This window comes from Ranitomeya variabilis, chromosome 2 (assembly GCF_051348905.1).
Source record: "Ranitomeya variabilis isolate aRanVar5 chromosome 2, aRanVar5.hap1, whole genome shotgun sequence".
NCBI classification, from domain to species: Eukaryota; Metazoa; Chordata; class Amphibia; order Anura; family Dendrobatidae; genus Ranitomeya; species Ranitomeya variabilis.
Genome location: NC_135233.1, coordinates 894,973,939 through 894,993,726, shown reverse-complemented (window position 1 = coordinate 894,993,726; position 19,788 = coordinate 894,973,939). Strand labels below are relative to the sequence as shown.

The window sequence follows — 19,788 nt, the reverse complement described above, 5'->3', positions numbered from 1 at the left end:
TAACAGACAAGGTACACGTGTAGTTCATGTACGGCGGACACAAAACACTGCAAGTGACACCTAGGGCACAGAAATAGCAGAGACTGATGGCTATTAGGGAAATTACAGACTATAGATACATCATAACTGTGACAGTAAAGTGCATAGTGCTACCACAGGGACCCCCGAGGAAGCGTACGCGAAACGCGCGTCGGGGCCGCCGGACACACACTGGCACTAATATCTTTTGGGTAAGATTGGCAGAGCTCTATTTTTACCTCTACTCATGTCATGATATATGAAGTATTAGTATAGATGGCGGTATTAGGCACATATAGGTCCCTGTGGTAGCACTATGCACTTTACTGTCACAGTTATGATGTGTCTATAGTCTGTAATTTCCCTAATAGCCATCAGTCTCTGCTATTTCTGTGCCCTAGGTGTCACTTGCAGTGTTTTGTGTCCGCCGTACATGAACTACACGTGTACCTTGTCTGTTATGTCTGTTATTGTGATATGAATATATTTAATAAAATTTGTTAAATTTTTACATTTATTATGATTTTCTTGGGTCTATCAATGACCTATAGTTACCTTCAGTCGCGGTGATGCGCTCCCTGGTGGATGTCCTCATGAACTGCAGCCTGGGAACTTTTTCCCACGCTTCAGCGGCTTTTCACAGATATCGCGCTGAATTAAATATAAATACAGAATATATATATATGTGTCTCAATGACATTATATATATATATATATATACTGTATATATGTTTTAACGAACATTTGAGCACATAAATCCATTAGATGTCGGTTTTGCAAGCCTGCGAGAAAATCTCGGCATACGGATGCCATACGGATGTCACACGGATGTCAAAAGGATCATTTGATGCGAGGAAATCGCATCCTCGCACTGCACACGGATCACTGTTTTGGAAACATTTGTGCGATTCTCGTCCGTGAAAAACGGACCGTTTTTTTATACGTTGTGTGTGTCCCCGGCCTTAAAGGCACACTACACACACACTATTACACATGCACACTATTAGGCTGCCATCACACGAGCAGTATTTGGTCAGTATTTTACATCAGTATTTGTAAGCCAAAACCAGGAGTGGAACAAATAGAGGAAAAGTATAATAGAAACATATGCACCACTTCTGCATTTATCACCCACTCCTGGTTTTGGCTGGCACATACTGATGTAAAATCCTGACCAAATGCTGCTAGTGTGAGGGCAGCCTTACCCAGAGACTCTATCACAGTCACACTATTACAGACACATTATCACAGTCACACTACCATAGACACACTATCACACACACTATTATAGTCACACTATCAGACACACTATCACACAGCCACACTATTACATAGACTATAACAGTCACACTATTACACGCTACCAGACACACTAGCACAGACTCACTACCGTAGACACACTATTACACAGACACTCTATCAGTCACACTACCACACACACTTATCGCACACACTATCGTACACTATCACACACACACTCCCGCTAACTACAATACGCTGTCTCAAAAGGTCATTTCTAAATAAAGTATCAAGGATTTTGAAGAGAAAAAAATACGGAGCCCAACGTGTGAGGTGTGAGTGACGTCACCGGATGCCGGAAGCGGGAGCGGAAACGGAGCGGCAGAGGAGGAGGAAAAAAAATAACAAAACCAGCCGAGTACAAGGAGTGGGAACCGGACGGCTGATACCCAGAGGCCTAGGTTCCCCGCCTGTCCCGGTACCCCCGCCGGGGAGGATGGAGAAGGACGCAGCGCGGTAGGGGCACTGGAAATAATTGGAGCCGGAGTCTGAAGGTAGGAGCTTCACTTAGGAGACAGGGTGAGAGGAGTGAGGTGTCAGCTATTCGTATGGCGGGGGAGCTGTGTGACAGCCCGGGCGGCCAGAGGAGAATGGCGGTCGGTAGTGCCGGGTCTGTGGCAGCTGCCGGCTACAGGTGACACTGACTGCAGCGCGGCCTCTCCATGAGGCACCTGTGGCTGCTCAGCACTGACTGCACGAGTGGTGGGAGCAGCCCCGGGATCCACGGCCGCCATCTCCCACCTGCCATCTCCCACCTGCCATCTCCCACCTGCCATCTCCCACCTGCCATCTCCCACCTGCCTCACACAGCTGCTGGTCATGGAGCAGGAATGGCAGACGCCGGGATAGCACCCGATGGCCCCGGTGCTCGCTCCTGGATGAGACGTCCTCGGTGTCCTCGGCTGCGGGCTGTCACTGCTGAGCTCTCCTGCCTGGCACTAATGGCTCACACACAGCTGCCTTGTTCAGATTCCTGGAGGCAGATCTTCTCGTTTGTTTTTAGGGCTGTGGAGTCTGATCTCGTTTTGGGTGAAGTTTTCATCGGTAGAAGCTTAAATATTTATTGGTTTATTAATTTTTAAAGTAAATTGATTACTGTTTGTTTTGTTTTTTTGAAAAATAAAGTCGGAGTTTGAATCTTGGCTCACCGACTCCACAGCGCTGATATAGAGATGTGTGTGCATATGGAATGGAAGTGTAAAGGCTGCACTTTATTCTACTACACACCCAGGTGCATGCAGCACATCAGCTTATCCTTCTGAAGACTTTCACAATTATATATATATATATATATATATATATATATATATATATATATATATATATATATATATATATATATATATATATATATATGATGATGAGTACAACACTCCCTGCACAGAATTGGAGAATGTTGCCACGTGATCCCGTTTAGTGTGACTGTACAATGACAGTAGATGTGCAAAGAACTAGTAGGAGAATAAGTGTAAGCTTCCAATTGTGTATGGTGGCTTTTCAGCTCCCCCGATGATGTTGGGGGGGATAGGGGGTCAGGCAGTTTGAATTCTAAGTCCCCGTCCTTCTGTTTTCTGGGTACACTAACCAACCACAAAGTAGTTTGATACAGGATAACTTATAAACCTGAGAATACTTTTTGAACACCTCTACAGCATTATTAAAATGTCATATTGTAGGACTGATTTTCCTTCTGATGTGCCCTGCAAGCACTGAGAAAGCTGTCTGGCAATGGAGGCTTCCATGTAAGAGGACCGTTTTCTCTTCTCTCTGGTGCTTGTCCCCTCCTGCTGTAGGTAAAACACTTTCCTGAACCTTTTCCTGTTAGAGAGGAAGCGGAGGGACGGAGGATATGCCTTTCATCGTTCCTGCTCACACAGCAGTATTGTCTCCCAAGATTTTAGAATGTTTGACTTTTCTGTTACAAAGGATTAGTCCCTTCTCCCAACCTGTAGTGTTATACGTTCATGTCATTAGTTTTCTAATTTTCCCAACTGCTTGTTTTGGTGTTTATAGCTCAATGTCTTTGGATTTTTGTCATTGGTGGTTTTATTATTTTTGTGACACATACTGTTACCTTATGTAGTATTTTGCTTGCTTGGTTTTTTTTTATCATCATTCATTTATTTACTCTGCCCAGGCTCAAACCAAGAGTCAGCCAGAACAGATGGATCACTTCCATTCTCTTTTTCTTCCTGTTTTTTTTTTTTTTTTTTTTTTTGCTAAAGTTGTATTATAGCTTACAGAGATTTAAGAATTTAAGTTATATCACTTACTGCTATGGTTGTATTAGTTCAGATTTGCTGGTAGCCATGTCTCCCTTGGTTCTCCCAGCTTTGCTTCTGGTCCTGTGCTCAACGTAGGATGGCATTTCCTTCTTGGAAAGTGCCTTTGCACTTGTTGGATTTTACCTTATCACAGAGCCACATTTTATGGTTCCATAATGCAATACCCATAGAAATCTATGGTCTGTTTTGTACCTGCATGTGGTCCAGGAGTTCTGTTATAAGTCAGTGAGCTGATAAAATGTTTGCCCCATTGGCGTTCTTATAGTGGATAATACAGTGCCTCCCACCTAAATATACATACTTATGGCTCAATTAAACAGAATCATGGGTATTTTTGTTTGCTGCTGTACAGGGCTTGTGGGTGAATTTTGCATCTGCATGAGGCATACGTGAATACTCTTTACCTGTCCTTCACCTCTTCATGTGTTTCTTATTAGGCTTGTGTATACGTTACCAGTGAAAAGCGTAGAAACGCCAATTCATAGAATAGCTAAGTAGTCCGAACCGGATTGGTACACCTACATCTCATGTAAGTTCTTTTGAACTTTTCCAACATGGGACTTTTAATATTTTGATTCTTAGCAATTAAGTGCATTCAAGATTTAAAAAGAGAAAACACAGTAGTTTGACAATAAATGGCTTCACGCAACCACTAAGGCTACTTTCACACTAGCGTTTGCAGCAGCTGCGGACTTCCTCCGTGAAGCCCCGCCCTCGGCCGCTAGCTCCGCCTATTTCTGCATGCGGCCTGTGTACCTATCTTTAACATTAGGTACGCAGGTCGTGCCGCTGTATGTGGATGCTTCCGCATGCGTCGTTTTGAAAATGTGAAACCGGCCTTACCATGAGTGGAGACAAAGTTTTGGTGTTCTCATTCATATTCTCTGAAAAAAGGCCAAGAAAGCTAATATTCTGCCGGGGCATGTAAACTTTTGAGCACAACTGTATGCTCGTTCTCAGAGGTGGCCTGTGGGGGGGTCTTCATGTGTTGCTCAGATTTTGTATTCATAATGCAGACTGCTGACAGGTCACTGATCCCCAGTTTACATAATGAACATATATGTACATACTGAAAAAATAACCCTCCTGCAGGCAGGCGCCAGCCGGGCATCTGTGCAGCAGCATAATCGCAAGCATAGTGTTAATAATAAATGTGCATGGGGTAATCCTGATAGTGTATAAAAAAAAAAAAAAAAAAATCCATATGAAAATGGCGCCTGCGCAGTAGCAGGGATCAGTGACCTGTCAGCAGTCTTCACTATAAATATCTAAGTAGAGCACCACATGAAGACCCCCCCCACAGGTCACCCCGGAGCACGAGCATATCATTAACTACAAACTGAAAATAAAGATTAAACAACAAAAGTATAATTTTAATCTGTATAACGGCGGTGTGTATGTTACTGTGCACAATCCTGCTGAAAGGTTCCCTTTAGGGCTGTCCCACACGTCCAGATAATTCCGGTACCGGAATAAATCGGTACCGGAGTTATCCGTGTCCGTGTGCCTGGGAACTCACGTAGGCCATACGTGCGGCACACGTGTGCCGCCTGTATGGCGAGTGGGTACCACACGGAGCGTGTGGTACCCACGCGTGTGGTACACTGCATCGTGCTGAAGCCGCGATTCATATGTTTGCTGCAGAGAAAATATGAATAATAGTGTTTAAAATAAAGATCTATGTGTCCGCCGCCCCCCCCCCCCACCCCCTGTGCGCCCCCACTGTTCAGAAAATACTCACCCGCTCCCTCGTTGGCTGTCGCGGCTTCCTGGTCTGGCCCCATCTTCTCCTGTATGCGGTCACGTGGGGCCGATCATTTACAGTCATGAATAGGCGGCTCCACCTCCCATAGGGGCGGAGCCGACTATTCATGATTGTAAATGAGCGGCCCCACGTGACCGCATACATTAGAAGGCGCGGGGCAGAGAGGAAGGAGTGACAGCCAACGTGGGAGCGGGTGAGTATTTTCTGAACAGCGGGGGGGGCGCACAGGGGGTGGGGGGGTGGCGGACACATAGATCTTTGTTTTAAACACTATTATTCATATTTTCTCTGCAGCAAACGCTGCTGCAGGGAACATATGAATCGCGGCTTCAGCACCATGTGGGGGGGACAGCGCTTACTGTAGCGCTGTCTCCTGCACGCACACGGACCCCAGATGGAGAACGTCCGTGTGAGGTCCGTGTTTTACACGGACCCATTGACTTTAATGGGTCCGTGTAATACGTGCGCTCCCACGAACACTGACATTTCTCCATGTTTGGCACACGGAGACACGGTCCGCAAAAAATCAATGACATCTGAACAGATGCATTGATTTTAATGGGTCTACGTGTGTCAGTGTCTCCGGTACGTGAGGAAACTGTCACCTCACGTACCGGAGCCACTGACGTGTGAAACCGGCCTTAAGGTTTTTGCACCAAAACCTGATACCTGCATTTTTTTTGCTCTTTTTCCACTTGCTTATTGCTATCTATGGGTGAAAAAATGCTGAAAGAAGTGACATATAATACATTGGGTACAGTAGTTCAATGCAGGTTGTAATTTAATTATTATTATTATTATTATTATTATTTTTTTTAAGAATTTGTGAAAGTTATGAAATGTTCCTGATCTAAACTTTTTTTAGTTGAGCAAGTTTGTGCTGAATCATACCCCAGAAAGAAACTGAAACTGCTAGAAGAGCTAATAACATGAAAATCATCAGATCAATTAACCTCTCCAAACATCAGCTCAGCGGATAAACAAACTAAAACATGAAGCATACAGAGAAACATACACTGGACTATTGATTTATGCACAGTTTATTGGAAGTTTAGATATGCTTTAACCCCTTTCCGACATCGGGCGTTATAGTACGCCGATGTTTTGTAACATGATGTGGGCTTTTGAACAGCTGACATGTGCCCGCAATAGCCGCGGGTGGAATCGCGTTCCACCCGTGGCTATTAACTAGTTAAATGCCGATGTCAAACTCTGACAGCAGCATTTAAATGGCGCTTCCGGCAATCGTGCTGGAAATACGCACACAACGATGACCCCGTCACGTGGTCGGGGGTCATCGGTTAGTTGGCATGACAACCTGAGGTCTCCTGGAGACTTCTATGGTTGTCAGTGCTGGATTGCTATGAGCACCACCCAGTGGTCGGCGCTCATAGCAAGTCTACAGTAATTCAGCTACGTAGAGGCAAACTGATCATCGCCTCTATGTAGCAGAGCCGATCGGGCTATGGCAGCTTCTAGTCTCCTATGGAGACTATTGAAGCATGCCAAAAGTTAAAGAAAAATGTTTTTAAAAATATATAAAAAAAAAAATAAGTTTAAATCACCCCCCCTTGTGCCCCATTCATAATAAAACAATAAAAAAAATCATACACATATTTGGAATCGCCTCTTTCAGAATTGCCCGATCAATAAAAAAAAAAAGGATTAACCTGATCGCTAAACGGTGTAGCGATAAAACGCCAGAATTACTTTTTTTTTTGTCGCTGCGACATTGCATTAAAATGCAATAACGGGCGATCAAAAGATCGTATCTGCACCAAAATGATAGAGTGTCAGCTCGGCATGCAAAAAATAAGTCCTCACCCAACACGAGATCACGAAAAATGGAGACGCTACGGGTATCGGAAAATGGTGCATTTTTTTTATTTTTTTTTTAGTACAGGTTTGGAATTTTTTTTTTTTTTTTCTTCACCACTTAGATAAAAAAGGACCTAGACATGTTTGGTGTCTATGAACTCGTAATATAGAAGAAAATAAACTAGGCACTCAACTTATGCAGAATGTTTTGTGGTTTAATGTAGTCAACAAATAAATGTTTCTGCCACAATAAACGGCCTTCTTCAGTAACTGTTGGAAGCAGAAGAGGTTGATAACGTAGGTTAACGTAGCTATGTAACGTAGGCACGACAACAGCAATATCTGTGCAGGAGTATATGTTCCCAACCGGAGTAACCGGTGTGTAATGGAGACCCAGGACGGATGACGTGCCGGCGTGTCTGGCAGTGACGCGGTATCCACCGCTTGTCAGATCACACTTTACATGTGGGTGGCCTGAGGAAGGCGTCGTTGCTGACTTTGGAACGTTTTGACAATAAACCACTTACAGTTAACCATCTTGCCTTTGGATCTTGGAATCAGTAGCACATTTGGAATCCACTATTCCTGTTTCTTATATATAGATAGATAGATAGATAGATAGATAGATAGATAGATTTTTGTGGCTATTGCAGCAGCTGAGAGTTACTCTGTACATTGGTTCTGTCACACACAACCTCTCAAAGTGAACATATCGCCCCTATCTTTCTGTCCCTCATACTTAGGTAAGACCCTATTGCACTTTGCATATTATTTTCAGTTTAATCTCCTGAGGTAAAAGATTTCTACTTCAGATGATCTCTGCTTCACTTCTATATCTGTCATCACTGACCTCTACAGCCGGTGAATGTGTGCACGATTTCTGCCTTATTGTGTCATGGATTAAACATAACTGTAGGAACTCCCTGAAATTTCCCAGGCATTTCCTCCAGTTGTTTACTTGTTTTTAGAGCATGCTTGTCTCATAATTCACTGATTGTTCATAGACAAATCCACTCTTGGTGCTTTCACTGCACTCCCTGCCAGTAATGGTGAGAAGTGTGTCAACATTAAAACATGGATATTCAAGCGTGTCATTGTCCTGCGTTGTAACTATTCAGACTGTATTTTCAGAAAATACTTTTATCAGGTTTTTAGTGATAGAATTATACACTTCATGTTTTTAATGAAAAAAAAAAATAGAAATAGCAAGATTATATCTGACCTTATGAGGCTGTGCCAGCGGCAGAAAACGGAAACTTATCTGATCAGTTGAAAGTATTTCTGATTATTGTAAAAGTAACATGAAAATGCTCACCAGCGTTGCAGTACAGTATTTGCAAACAGGATTTACTTGTTTACCGACATTCACGTAATATCTTTCTTTTATAGCCTTATATCTCTCGAAACCTGAAAATTCTTGTGATTGCTTTCCTGCTGTTATTCACTTGATGGTTCACGATGTTACATTGTGAGTATGGCTATTGTCACGTTCACTGTACTCATCATCGGCATGCCCATCCGTGGTGGGGAAGAAATGGACATCTGGACAACTTCTTTTCCCAACTTCATGGAACCCTGGATACATTTGGGAAAGATTAGAAATGTTCTATGAAATAGAAACTTTATATAATTTAAGTAAAAAAATAAATAAATGTAGTATTACTGCAGTTCAGACAATTATTAGAGATGAGCAAACGTTCTCCGATAAGGTTTTGTCCAAGTATGATGTCGGCGTGCTTGAATAATATGTTCGAGTCCCCGCACCAAACATATCCCAACTGGCAGTCCCTTCATCCAGCAGTTCAACTTTCATGTTTGCATGTTTTGGCGCTACAGTGTGCTGCCTTGTTTGTTTGACTGTGTACTAGTTGGTGACTCTAGGTTCAGCACCTGTTCACACTTGATCTATGTTTGGATGTGACGGTCAGTTTTCTGAAATTTGCCTTCATCTGTTGTGGCTGTCGAACAGCCGCGGAACAGGCAGCAGCGGGGACTCTTCACATATTTTTCTAGCACACCGAAGACATTCGGATAGCCCCTGAGCATGCTCAGATATAGCCCCTTATCCCAGCACTTTGCCTCATCACTAATAATTATCTCAACTGCAGTAATTTCTATTTCATAGAACATTTCTAATCTTTCCCAAATGTATCCAGGGTTCCGGGAAGTTGGGAATTTTCCAAATGTCCATTTCTTCCCCACGACAGACAGATATGCCGGTGATGAGTAGCGTAGTAGCAATTATCCGTTCACACATCTGGGTCTCTTTTTTTTTTTTTAATCCATGTAAAATGTTATCTTTATCTCTTGTCATCTTTTTCCTTCCCGTGTTTTGTTTAACCATTTTAAAACTAAATATAAGTGCATGAAACACAGATAGAAAACCAAGGTAAAAAGGATGTCTTTCGGTCTTCATCCATTTTTATTTGATCCACATGGAATTTAATGTGCAATCTGATCTGCAAATCTGATTAGGACATGCTCTGTATCTCATAGACCGGACATACAGATCTGTATTTAAAACAAATGTGTATGGGTCAATGTCCTGTCCGTTGATGCTGTCCATGTGGATGTAGTTTTACTTGGGTTCTGGTTGACCAGCTTGTAGACAATTTTTTTTTTTTCTGAAATTCCTTTTATTGGAAACTTTAGTCAAAGGGTCAAAATTAAGTTATTTTTGATATCGGCGATAGAAAGATCGACCCTTATACTTTATAAAATCAATCTTAAAGTGGTGATATTCCAGTTTTCCTTTTTTGTAGATTGAGGCCATGTGCACACGTTCAGTATTTTTCGCATTTTTTTCGCGTTATTTCGCTATAAAAACGCGAAAAAAACGCTAACATATGCCTCCCTTTATTTTCAGTGTATTCCGCATTTTTTGTGCAAATGTAGCCTTTTTTTCCGCGAAAAAATCGCATCGCGGAAAAAAAAGCAACATGTTCATTAAAATGCGGAATTGCAGGGGATTCCGCACACCTAGGGGTCCATTGATCTGCTTACTTCCCGCACGGGGCTGTGCCCACGATGCGGGAAGTAAGCAGATTATGTGCGGTTGGTACCCAGGGTGGAGGAGAGGAGACTCTCCTCCACGCACTGGGCACCATATAATTGGTAAAAAAATAAGAATTAAAATAAAAAATAGTCCTATACTCACCCTCTGATGGCCCCCGAAGTGTTCCCGCCTCTGTGCTGCACGCTGGCTTCGGTTCCTGTAGCTGGTGTGCGGTGAAGGACCTTGCCGAATGACGTCACTGTCCTGTGATTGGCCGAGACCGCTCACGTGACCGTGACGTCATGGAAGGCCCTGCGCGCGCACACCATCTATACGGAACGGACGCCGGTGAGGAGATCTGATGTCTGCGGGTGAGTATAAGCATTTTTTTTATTTTTTTTATTATTTTTAAACGTTCTATCTTTTACTATAGATGCTGCAAAAGCAGCATCTATAGTAACAAGTTGGTCACACTTGTCAAACGCTATGTTTGACAAGTGTGACCAACTTGTCAGTCAGTTTTCCAAGCGATGCTACAGATCGCTTGGAAAACTTTAGCATTCTGCAAGCTAATTACGCTTGCAGAATGCTAAAAAAACGCAAAAAAAACGCAAAAAAAAAAATGCGGATTTCTTGCAGAAAATTTCCGGTTTTCTTCAGGAAAATTCTGCAAGAAATCTGCAACGTGTGCACATACCCTGAAAGTTGCTAAATTGGTTAATTTAATTTGTTCTATGTTTCCTTTTCTTTCCAGGTTCCATATGCAGCATACATGTTGTGCTGATAGTTTTCTCCTAGAGAGATAACCAGTTTAGCTTGGCAATCATGCCACCAAGACCTTCTTCCGGGGAACTATGGGGGATCCACTTAATGCCCCCAAGGATACTGGTGGATTGTTTGCTACCAAATGGAATGATGGTGACATTAGAGTGCCTTCGTGAGGCTACGCTTGTGAACATTAAGCATGAGTTATTTAAAGAGGCCCGGAAGTACCCTCTTCACCACTTACTCCAGGATGAGTCCTCTTATATTTTTGTTAGTGTTACACAAGAAGCAGAAAGAGAAGAGTTCTTCGATGAGACCCGTCGTCTGTGTGACCTTAGGCTGTTCCAACCGTTCCTCAAAGTAATTGAGCCTGTAGGCAATAGAGAAGAGAAAATCTTAAATCGAGAAATCGGTGAGTTCTAGATAATGGTTTTTACCACTAAGTTGTTACAGATATGAAGATGTACATACAAATATACACTTGTAATAGTTTAATAGTTGTGAGACTTTGTAAAGGCTTGCTCACTCCTTTCTTAAATCACTTTTTTACACATGTAATGTGTGTATCTAGTCTGCAGAATACTGACAGTTTGCAATATACTCACTGTCAGCATTCTGCACCATTGCCTAACATCCACACTTCAGCATGTGAGTAAATCTCTGATTCCGGAGGAGCTACTCAAACCCCATCTAGAGTTTTTCTGTCTGGCAAAGACTGGACGTAACATCACAACAGACTCCACGTCCCCCAGTCTCAGCCAGACCCTCCCCTGCTTCCATCTATTCTTTCATTTGAGCCGTCAGCCTCCTCAGTTCCCTGATGATATGAGATCAACTCCTGCACGGAGCCAGTCACTGGCTCTGCCTACTCTGCCTGTTTTGGTGAGGAGGCTGCTGCAGGATCAGACATGGATTGGAAGAATCTGGGCAACCCTCATTAGATATATATATTTTTTTTTTTTCTTCACCTTTTTCAGGATGAATTTAGGTTCCTTAGGCCCAAGGTGTATCAGATTGTTTTTTTGTTTGTTTTTTTTCGTCTGTCATGATTTATATATGCGATCTTATGGAGCCATACGAAACTTTGCCAGAGATGATTGATGTATGTTTTATATAAATAATTTTCGGGTTTTATTTCTGTTCCATCTGTTTATTTTTCTTTTGACATGTTTTGTGTATGTATACATTTTCCATTAAACTGATGAAGGCCGAGTGGTAGACTGAAATGTCGCTTTGCTATTGATAACAGAATGAGAAAGAGCTGTGGTAACATTCATAGCCACTGCACAGTGTAGAGCTGTGCCAGTTCTCAGAGCCATGGGCCCCTTCAGTCAGCTGAAGGTGGGTATGCCGGGGTCAAACCTTAGCAATTTTAATAATGATAACATATCCTAATAGGGTGGCATCAATATTTAAAGCACCACTCCTCCAGCGTTTGTCTTTTTATTTTACTGCTGGAGTGGTGCAATTAATGTAAGATCCCTGACCCTAGTCTTATACTTACCAGCCACCGTCTTCAGCTCTTCCCAGCGCCTCTCCGGTCTCCCCCTGCCTTCTTGTGATAGCACCTTTTGACTGCCCAGAAGTCAGAGGGAACGGTCACAAGCTCTCAGTGTAAGGGTACAGTCTCACAGTTGCACTTTTGTCGCTACGACGGTACGATCCGTGAAGTTCCAGCGATATCCATACGATATCGCTGTGTCTGACACGCAGCAGCGATCAGGGACCCTGCTGAGAATCGTACGTCATAGCAGATCGTTTGGAACTTTCTTTCGTCGCTGGATCTCCTGCTGTCATCGTTGGATCGGTGTGTGTGACACCGATCCAACGATGCGTTTGCTTGTAACCAGGGTAAACATCGGGTTACTAAGCGCAGGGCCGCGCTTAGTAACCTGATGTTTACCCTGGTTACCATCGTAAAAAAAAAAAAAAACGTACATACTCACATTCCGGTGTCCGTCAGGGTCCCTCGCAGTCTGCTTCCCGCTCTGACTGCCGGCCGGAAAGTAAGCAGAGCACAGCGGTGACGTCACCGCTGTGATCTGCTTTCACTTTACGGCGGCACTCAGTCAGAGCGGGAAGCAGACTGCGAGGGACCCTGACGGACACCGGAATGTGAGTATGTACTGTTTGTTTTATTTTACTTTTACAATGGTAACCAGGGTAAACATCGGGTTACTAAGCGCGGCCCTGCGCTTAGTAACCCGATGTTTACCCTGGTTACCCGGGGCCCTCGGCATCGTTGGTCGCTGGAGAGCTGTCTGTGTGACAGCTCCCCAGCGACCCCACACCGACTTACCAACGATCACGGCCAGGTCGTATCGCTGGTCGTGATCGTTGGAAAGTTGCAGAGTGTGACAGTACCCTTACTCTGAGAACCTTGTTCTGGCCTCATTCTGGCTCTCATAGACTTATTACATTAAGTAGTTACTTCACTGGAGCAATCCCACAGGTCACAGCCTGAAGAAGACCAATTGGACCATCACTGATAACAGATAAGGACGGCAACCAGTGAGTATAATACTAAGGGCAGGAAACCTGGATTAGTGGCACCACTCCATTGCTGCAATAAAAAAAATGCTGGAGTGGGGTTTTAAAACTTCCAAAATTTTCCATAGTTATTAAATTTTCTGTAAAAATATCCCCTATTTTTTTATTTTTCATCCTTATAATGTTTAATAGGAAACTCACTAAGTGCAGTAGTGTATGTGAAAACTATCCTCTCTTGCTAAACTGCTGTGACCTCCTGCTGGCATCATTTGTAAGGACTAGTTTGGTTATATTGAAAACTTCCTGGTTTTTCTAATCTTTATACTTCCAAAAGTCCATGCAAACCACTGTGGGTAAAGCCAGGTGGTGATAAATGTATTTAGTCACATAAAATCAAGACTAGAAAGGGAGAGAAGATTGGGAGTCTTGGTATAATATTTATCATTGTTATTTATTATATTTTTGGGGGACATTAATAATTAAAGAATGCTGCAGCTCTCTTATTTATTAGAAATATAATCATCATTGAAACAGTAGATGGGGCCCGATATATCTGTATTGTTCACGATAATCTTGATGAGGAGATGTGCTGTAGTCAGACGCTTCTGAGTCTTGAAGAGGCATGTGCTTCTTCATTAATCACGAGCGGCGGGCAAGTGACGTATAACTCCAGCCCACACTGAAGTAAGATTTGTTGTTTCCTAACCGCTGGATGCTGTTTCTTAGTTTTTTGATGATTTTTTTTAGTCATCACACACCTATCAAACCTTCGCTCCACTCACTTTGTCAGAGCTGGGCGAAAATGGTGTGAGAACGCCAAAACTCGCATGATTCTAGCAAAGACACCAGTTATGCCAAAACTATGCGGCTTTTTACTCGTAAATGCTTTGCTTCGCTCCCTAAATAATTAAAAAAATAAAAGACACAATTATTTAGCTGCATGCCAAAATTATTTTGAGAACTCAAATTCATTTCAAATTTATTCATATGATATAGCAAATTAATAGTGCTGGCATGTAGACTCATCGTGGGCGACCAATTGGTGATACTTCTACAGTAGCAGTTTCATATTTCTGTGTGCAATACTTATTTCCACAATAGTCACTGGGCTTCATAATAAAATTCAAATCCTTATCATATGCAAGATTGCTCTGAAGGGTAAAGGCCTCCCTCCATACACATTAGAGAGGTCTTGGTCAGGACACAAACCTTTGTTGCGTCTGTCACAGCGCTCCGTAGTAAATGCTGAGTGTGTTTGATCGCAGTCTAGGTAGGAATTAAAGGAGTTGCCCAGCCTTGGGGTACTAGTCTGCAGGCAATCTAATTGCAGAATTATGAATCCTCACGTGCCCGCTGTGAGGATTTTCCTGTTCTGTGAGCAGGCGGTCATATGATGGCCAGTACGCGATTTGCATGCTTCTGTCCACATTCCGAGTAGACATGTCTGGCCTCGCTCAATACACTTGAATTGAGTGAGGTCTCGCACATCTAGTCGGCACTGAACCACATGTATACAAGTCGCTTAGGCAATTGCAGTTACGCTGCTGGCACTAGAGATGTTTGTAAGGAACCCAAAGTCTGCAGTCACATACAGAGACTGCAGACTTGTACCCCAAGGCTGGACAACTCTTCTAAAGGGAGTCTGTCACCTCCATTTTGCCCTATAAGCTGCGGCCACCGCCATTAGGGGGCTTATCTACAGCATTCTGTAATGCTGTAGATAAGCCCCTGGTGTAAGGGTACTGTCACAGTGCAATTTTGATCGCTACGACGGCACGATCCGTGACGTCGCAGCGTCGTATGATTATCGCTCCAGCGTCGTAGACTGCGGTCACACGTTGCAATCACGGTGCTGGAGCGATGCCGAAGTCCCCGGGTAACCAGGGTAAACATCGGGTTACTAAGCGCAGGGCCGCGCTTAGTAACCCGATGTTTACCCTGGTTACCAGCGTAAACGTAAAAAAAACAAACAGTACATACTTACATTCCGGTGTCTGTCCCCCGGCGTTCTGCTTCTCTCCACTGTGTAAGCACCATAGCCGGAAAGCAGAGCGGTGACGTCACCGCTGTGCTCGCTTTCCGGCCGGCAGGCGCTCACAGTGCAGAGAAGCTGAGACGCCGGAGGACAGACACCGGAATGTGAGTATGTACTGTTTGTTTTTTTTTTACGTTTACGCTGGTAACCATCGGGTTACTAAGCGCGGCCCTGCGCTTAGTTACCCGATGTTTACCCTGGTTACAAGCGAACACATCGCTGGATCGGTGTCACACACAACGATCCAGCGATGTCAGCGGGTGATCAAGCGACGAAAGAAAGTTCCAAACGATCTGCTACGACGTACGATTCTCAGCAAGGGTCCCTGATCGCTGCTGCGTGTCAGACACTGCGATATCGTAACGATATCGCTAGAACGTCACGAATCGTACCGTCGTAGCGATCAAAATTGCACTGTGTGACAGTACCCTTACCTGAAAGATAAGAAAAACACGTTAGATTATACTCACCTGGGCGGTCCTGGTTCTGTTTGAGTCCGATGGGCGTCCCGTTCCGGGGCCTCCCATCTTCATACGATGACATCCTCTTCTTGTCTTCACGCTGCGGCTCCTGCGCAGGTGTACTTTATCTGTCCTGTTGAGGGCAGAGCAAAGTACTGCAGTGCGCAGGCGCCGGGAAAGGTCAGAGAGCCCCAGCACCTGCGCACTGCAGTACTGTGCTCTACCCTCAACAGGGGGGATAAAGTACGCCGGAGCCGCGACAGGAAGCAATGAAGATGAGAGGCCCCGGACAGCGATGCCCATCGGACTCAAACAGAACCACGACCGCCCAGGTGAGTATAATTTAATGTGTTTATCTTACCTTTCAGGTTACATCGGGGGCTTATCTACGGCATTACAGAATGCTGTAGATAAGCGCCTGATGGCAGTGGCCGCAGCTTATAGGGCAAAATTGAGGTGACAGATTCCCTTTAAAGAGCCAGCAAAACAGGGCGGGATGAAATGACATTGCAGGCCTAAGGTTCCCTACTCCTAATTTAAAGTCGAATTACTATTGTTAGAGCAGACTTTAATGGTAGTCACACTGATATCCTTTGCATGCAATTGCTTCCCCTGTAGTCCCAACAAGCTCCCTCTAGTGAGCACAGTAAGGACCCTCCTTCGAGTCCTTCTCCTTTCTCAGTAGCCTGTTTCTCCAAGTAGTCACAGCAAAGACATCCATTCCCTCTTCGCACTTGTCTTCATAGATGCTCCCAGTGCTGTCAGGAAGCGACACTTCAGTAGACTATTTCGCCATTGTAGGTGATCTCTGCAGACATAGCTCACAGCATGCTGTCATATGAATGCCATTATGTGCCTTCTCTCCTCGGACGGTCTGACTGTTTCAGCAGGCATGTGTAGAGTTCTATGGGTTCAGTGACGGCTTGCATTTTCATGTATTGAGCGCTAGGTGTAAGTGTAGCTTGTGTTTCTGTATAACCTTACATAATGTATGTAGAGATTGTTATTTTACTTGACAATATTTTTCCAGGTTTTGCAATAGGAATGCCTGTTTGTGAGTTTGACATGGTAAAGGATCCAGAGGTTCAGGACTTCAGGAAGAATATTCTCAATGTCTGTAAAGATGCAGTGGAACTTCGTGATGCAAATGGCCCAATCAGTCGAGCACTTTATGTTTACCCTCCCAATGTAGAATCCTCTTCAGAGCTTCCCAAGCACATAGAAAGCAAACTGGACAAAGGTACGTGATTACTCCACAATAGAAGATCTGCCAGATGCTCCATGGCTCATGTTAATACCAGACGGACTCTTCAGAAGTTATTTTTCGTTTTGCAATGTTGTGGAGACATGATTTATATTTTAGATCTTGCTATAATTGGGAATACAGGTAATGGGGTTGTCTCATCTTCTATAGGATATTTCCTAGATGGGGTCTAACATTTGTTCTTGATAGAACAGGGCCCCGCTGCCCCCCGTCAGGAATATAGATGTGCACTTGTGTACATGGCTCCCTCCATTCATTTCTATTGGAGCAACAAACATTGTAGATGTGGCTTCAACTAGAAGCTATGGAACATGTATGGCACTTTCTGATGTTGTCCCAGATAGAACTATCACTTTAATCGGGTATTTCCATCTTCAAGATCCTATCCCAATGTGTATGTAGTAGGTGTAATAGATGTTACTATGTGAGTGGTTGTAACCATAGACACCTAAGCTACTGCAATGCCCTGCACATGGGGTAAGCGAATTTGAAGAACTATACTAAATTTCTAATTGGAGGTATTTGTCAATATTAATAATATTATTGATTACTCCTACTACTTATTGGGATAGGATCTTGGAGATGGGAATACTCCTTTAAGTCTATTCTTGGGCATATTCTCTGTTAAAATGACAGATTTGCTGCCTATTTTATCCACATTATTGTAACTTTATAGAGATCTAGGAGTGACTTCAACAACTTGGGAGTGAAAATCTCTTGATTCAATCTTTCTGGGGCGTACAGATGTGGCAAATGTTAATTTGACAGCACATTACATACCATAAGGCTACGTTCACATGTTGTGTTGATGTGTTTTTTTTTTTTTTCCTAAGGCAAAACCTACTCTCTTGGGAGTAAGAAACTTGCCTCAAAAAAAGCAGGTTTTGCTGCATTTTTTTTCTTGCGTTTTTTTTTTTCAGTGTTTTTTTATCAAGGCACTTTTGTCTCTTGTGCATGCTGATAAAGTTTACTGCATACAAATAATCTGATTCTACTTCATCAGGTTTTGGCACCATAAATGCAGCAAAACCTAATACCTGTGTTTTTGCAGCGTTTTCTTTTTTACCTGTCTTTGCTTTTAATGGGTGAAAAACGCTGAAGGAAGTGACATGCTGCATTTGGCAAAAACCAAGGTATAACACAAAATACTGAGGACAAAAAAAACAAGATGTGTGCGTGAGATTTAGGAAATCTCATACAGTTTACTGCTACTGTAAAACGCAGCTAAAAATTTGCATTAAACATGCGTTTCTTTCAGCAATGTGTGTATATAACCTTGACTTTTAACATCTCAAAAGCCTTTGAAAATGTCACATTAGGCTTTCAGGATCATGTTGTTATCTGTAAATCTCATTTGCCCTGATAAAATCCGCTTTGCCGTGTATAATGTCAGCTATCAAAGCAGAATATCTTATCTTATAACTGCATTCAGTGTGTGGTGGTCTCCTATATTAAGGCTATGGCTACACGGCAATGTTGGTTGTGTCGCTTGTCGTACGACCAAGGTTCACTCAGTGCCACTTCTACATTGCAGTGCAACATAAGTGTATGTGGGTCACATTGTGACCCTCGAGGGTACTGCGACTGTGATCACTTAGGTGACTAAAAGCCTCACGTGTTTGGACTTCTGACTGTGACAAGCAGGGCTCTTGGTATAACCCATTCACTTCTATTGTGTTGCAGTGTAGCAGCACCGAGCGAACCTTGGTCTTGTTACAAGTGCCGCAGCCAAAGTCGCATTATAGAAATACTAGATGGTGGCCCGATTTCTAACGCATCGGGTATTCTAGAATATGTATGTAGTTTATTTATGAAGTTTTCAGAATAATGCAATTTATACGCAGGATTCGGCTGGCTGGGCGTGACCAATTAGCGAAGCGTGGTACAAATTCCATGCCAATTCGCCGGACTGCGCCTGTCGCTAATTAGTCACGCCCGGTCACGAACAATCAGTAAAGCCAGGGCCTGCTCCATGTTTTTGAGTGCCCGGGCGAAAGTGAGCCCCCCTCTTTAACACATACCACGATTCATGATGCACAGATACAGCAGAGAAATATAGCACAGCCAAGTAGCATACATCCCACGTAGTATATTGCACAGCCCACGTAGTATATTGCACTGCGCACGTAGTATATAGCACAGCCCCCGTAGTATATAGCACAGCCCCCGTAGTATATTGCCCAGCCACGTAGTATATTGCCCAGCCACGTAGTGTATAACACAGCCCATGCAGTATCTAACACAGCCCACGTAGTATATAACAATGTGGGCACCATATCCCTGTTAAAAAAAAAAAGAATTAAAATAAAAAATAGTTATATACTTGCCTTCCGTCGGCCCCCGGATGCAGCCCAGGCGTTTACTGATGCTTCTCGCGACGCTTCGGTCCCAAGAATGCATTGCGGTCTCGCGAGATGATGACATAGCGGTCTCGCGAGACCGCTAAGTTATCATCTCGCGAGACCGCAATACATGGACCGGAGCGTCGCGAGGAGCAGCGGGAAAGGCGACGGAAGGTGAGAATATGATTTTATTTTATTTTTTTATTATTTTTTAACATTAGATCTTTTTACTATTGATGCTGCATAGGCAG

At 43.5% G+C, this 19,788-nt stretch overlaps 1 protein-coding gene across 6 annotated transcripts in view; it reads left to right on the top strand.

The window, feature by feature from the left end:
* Nucleotides 1–1,527: 1,527 nt before the first annotated feature.
* Nucleotides 1,528–19,788, top strand: part of PIK3CA (phosphatidylinositol-4,5-bisphosphate 3-kinase catalytic subunit alpha) — a 95,266-nt gene continuing 77,005 nt past the window's right edge. For 2 of the 6 annotated variants that reach the window (XM_077290494.1, XM_077290489.1), the window contains exons 1-3: nucleotides 1,572–1,811; nucleotides 10,935–11,357; nucleotides 16,962–17,171. In XM_077290494.1, coding sequence (XP_077146609.1) covers nucleotides 11,006–11,357; nucleotides 16,962–17,171 — 562 coding nt within the window. In that variant the 5' untranslated portion in view covers nucleotides 1,572–1,811; nucleotides 10,935–11,005. Of the gene's footprint in view, nucleotides 1,812–2,319; nucleotides 2,362–8,574; nucleotides 8,654–10,934; nucleotides 11,358–16,961; nucleotides 17,172–19,788 lie in introns of those variants that run through there. The other 4 variants (XM_077290495.1, XM_077290490.1, XM_077290491.1 and 1 more) reach the window with 4 other exon arrangements.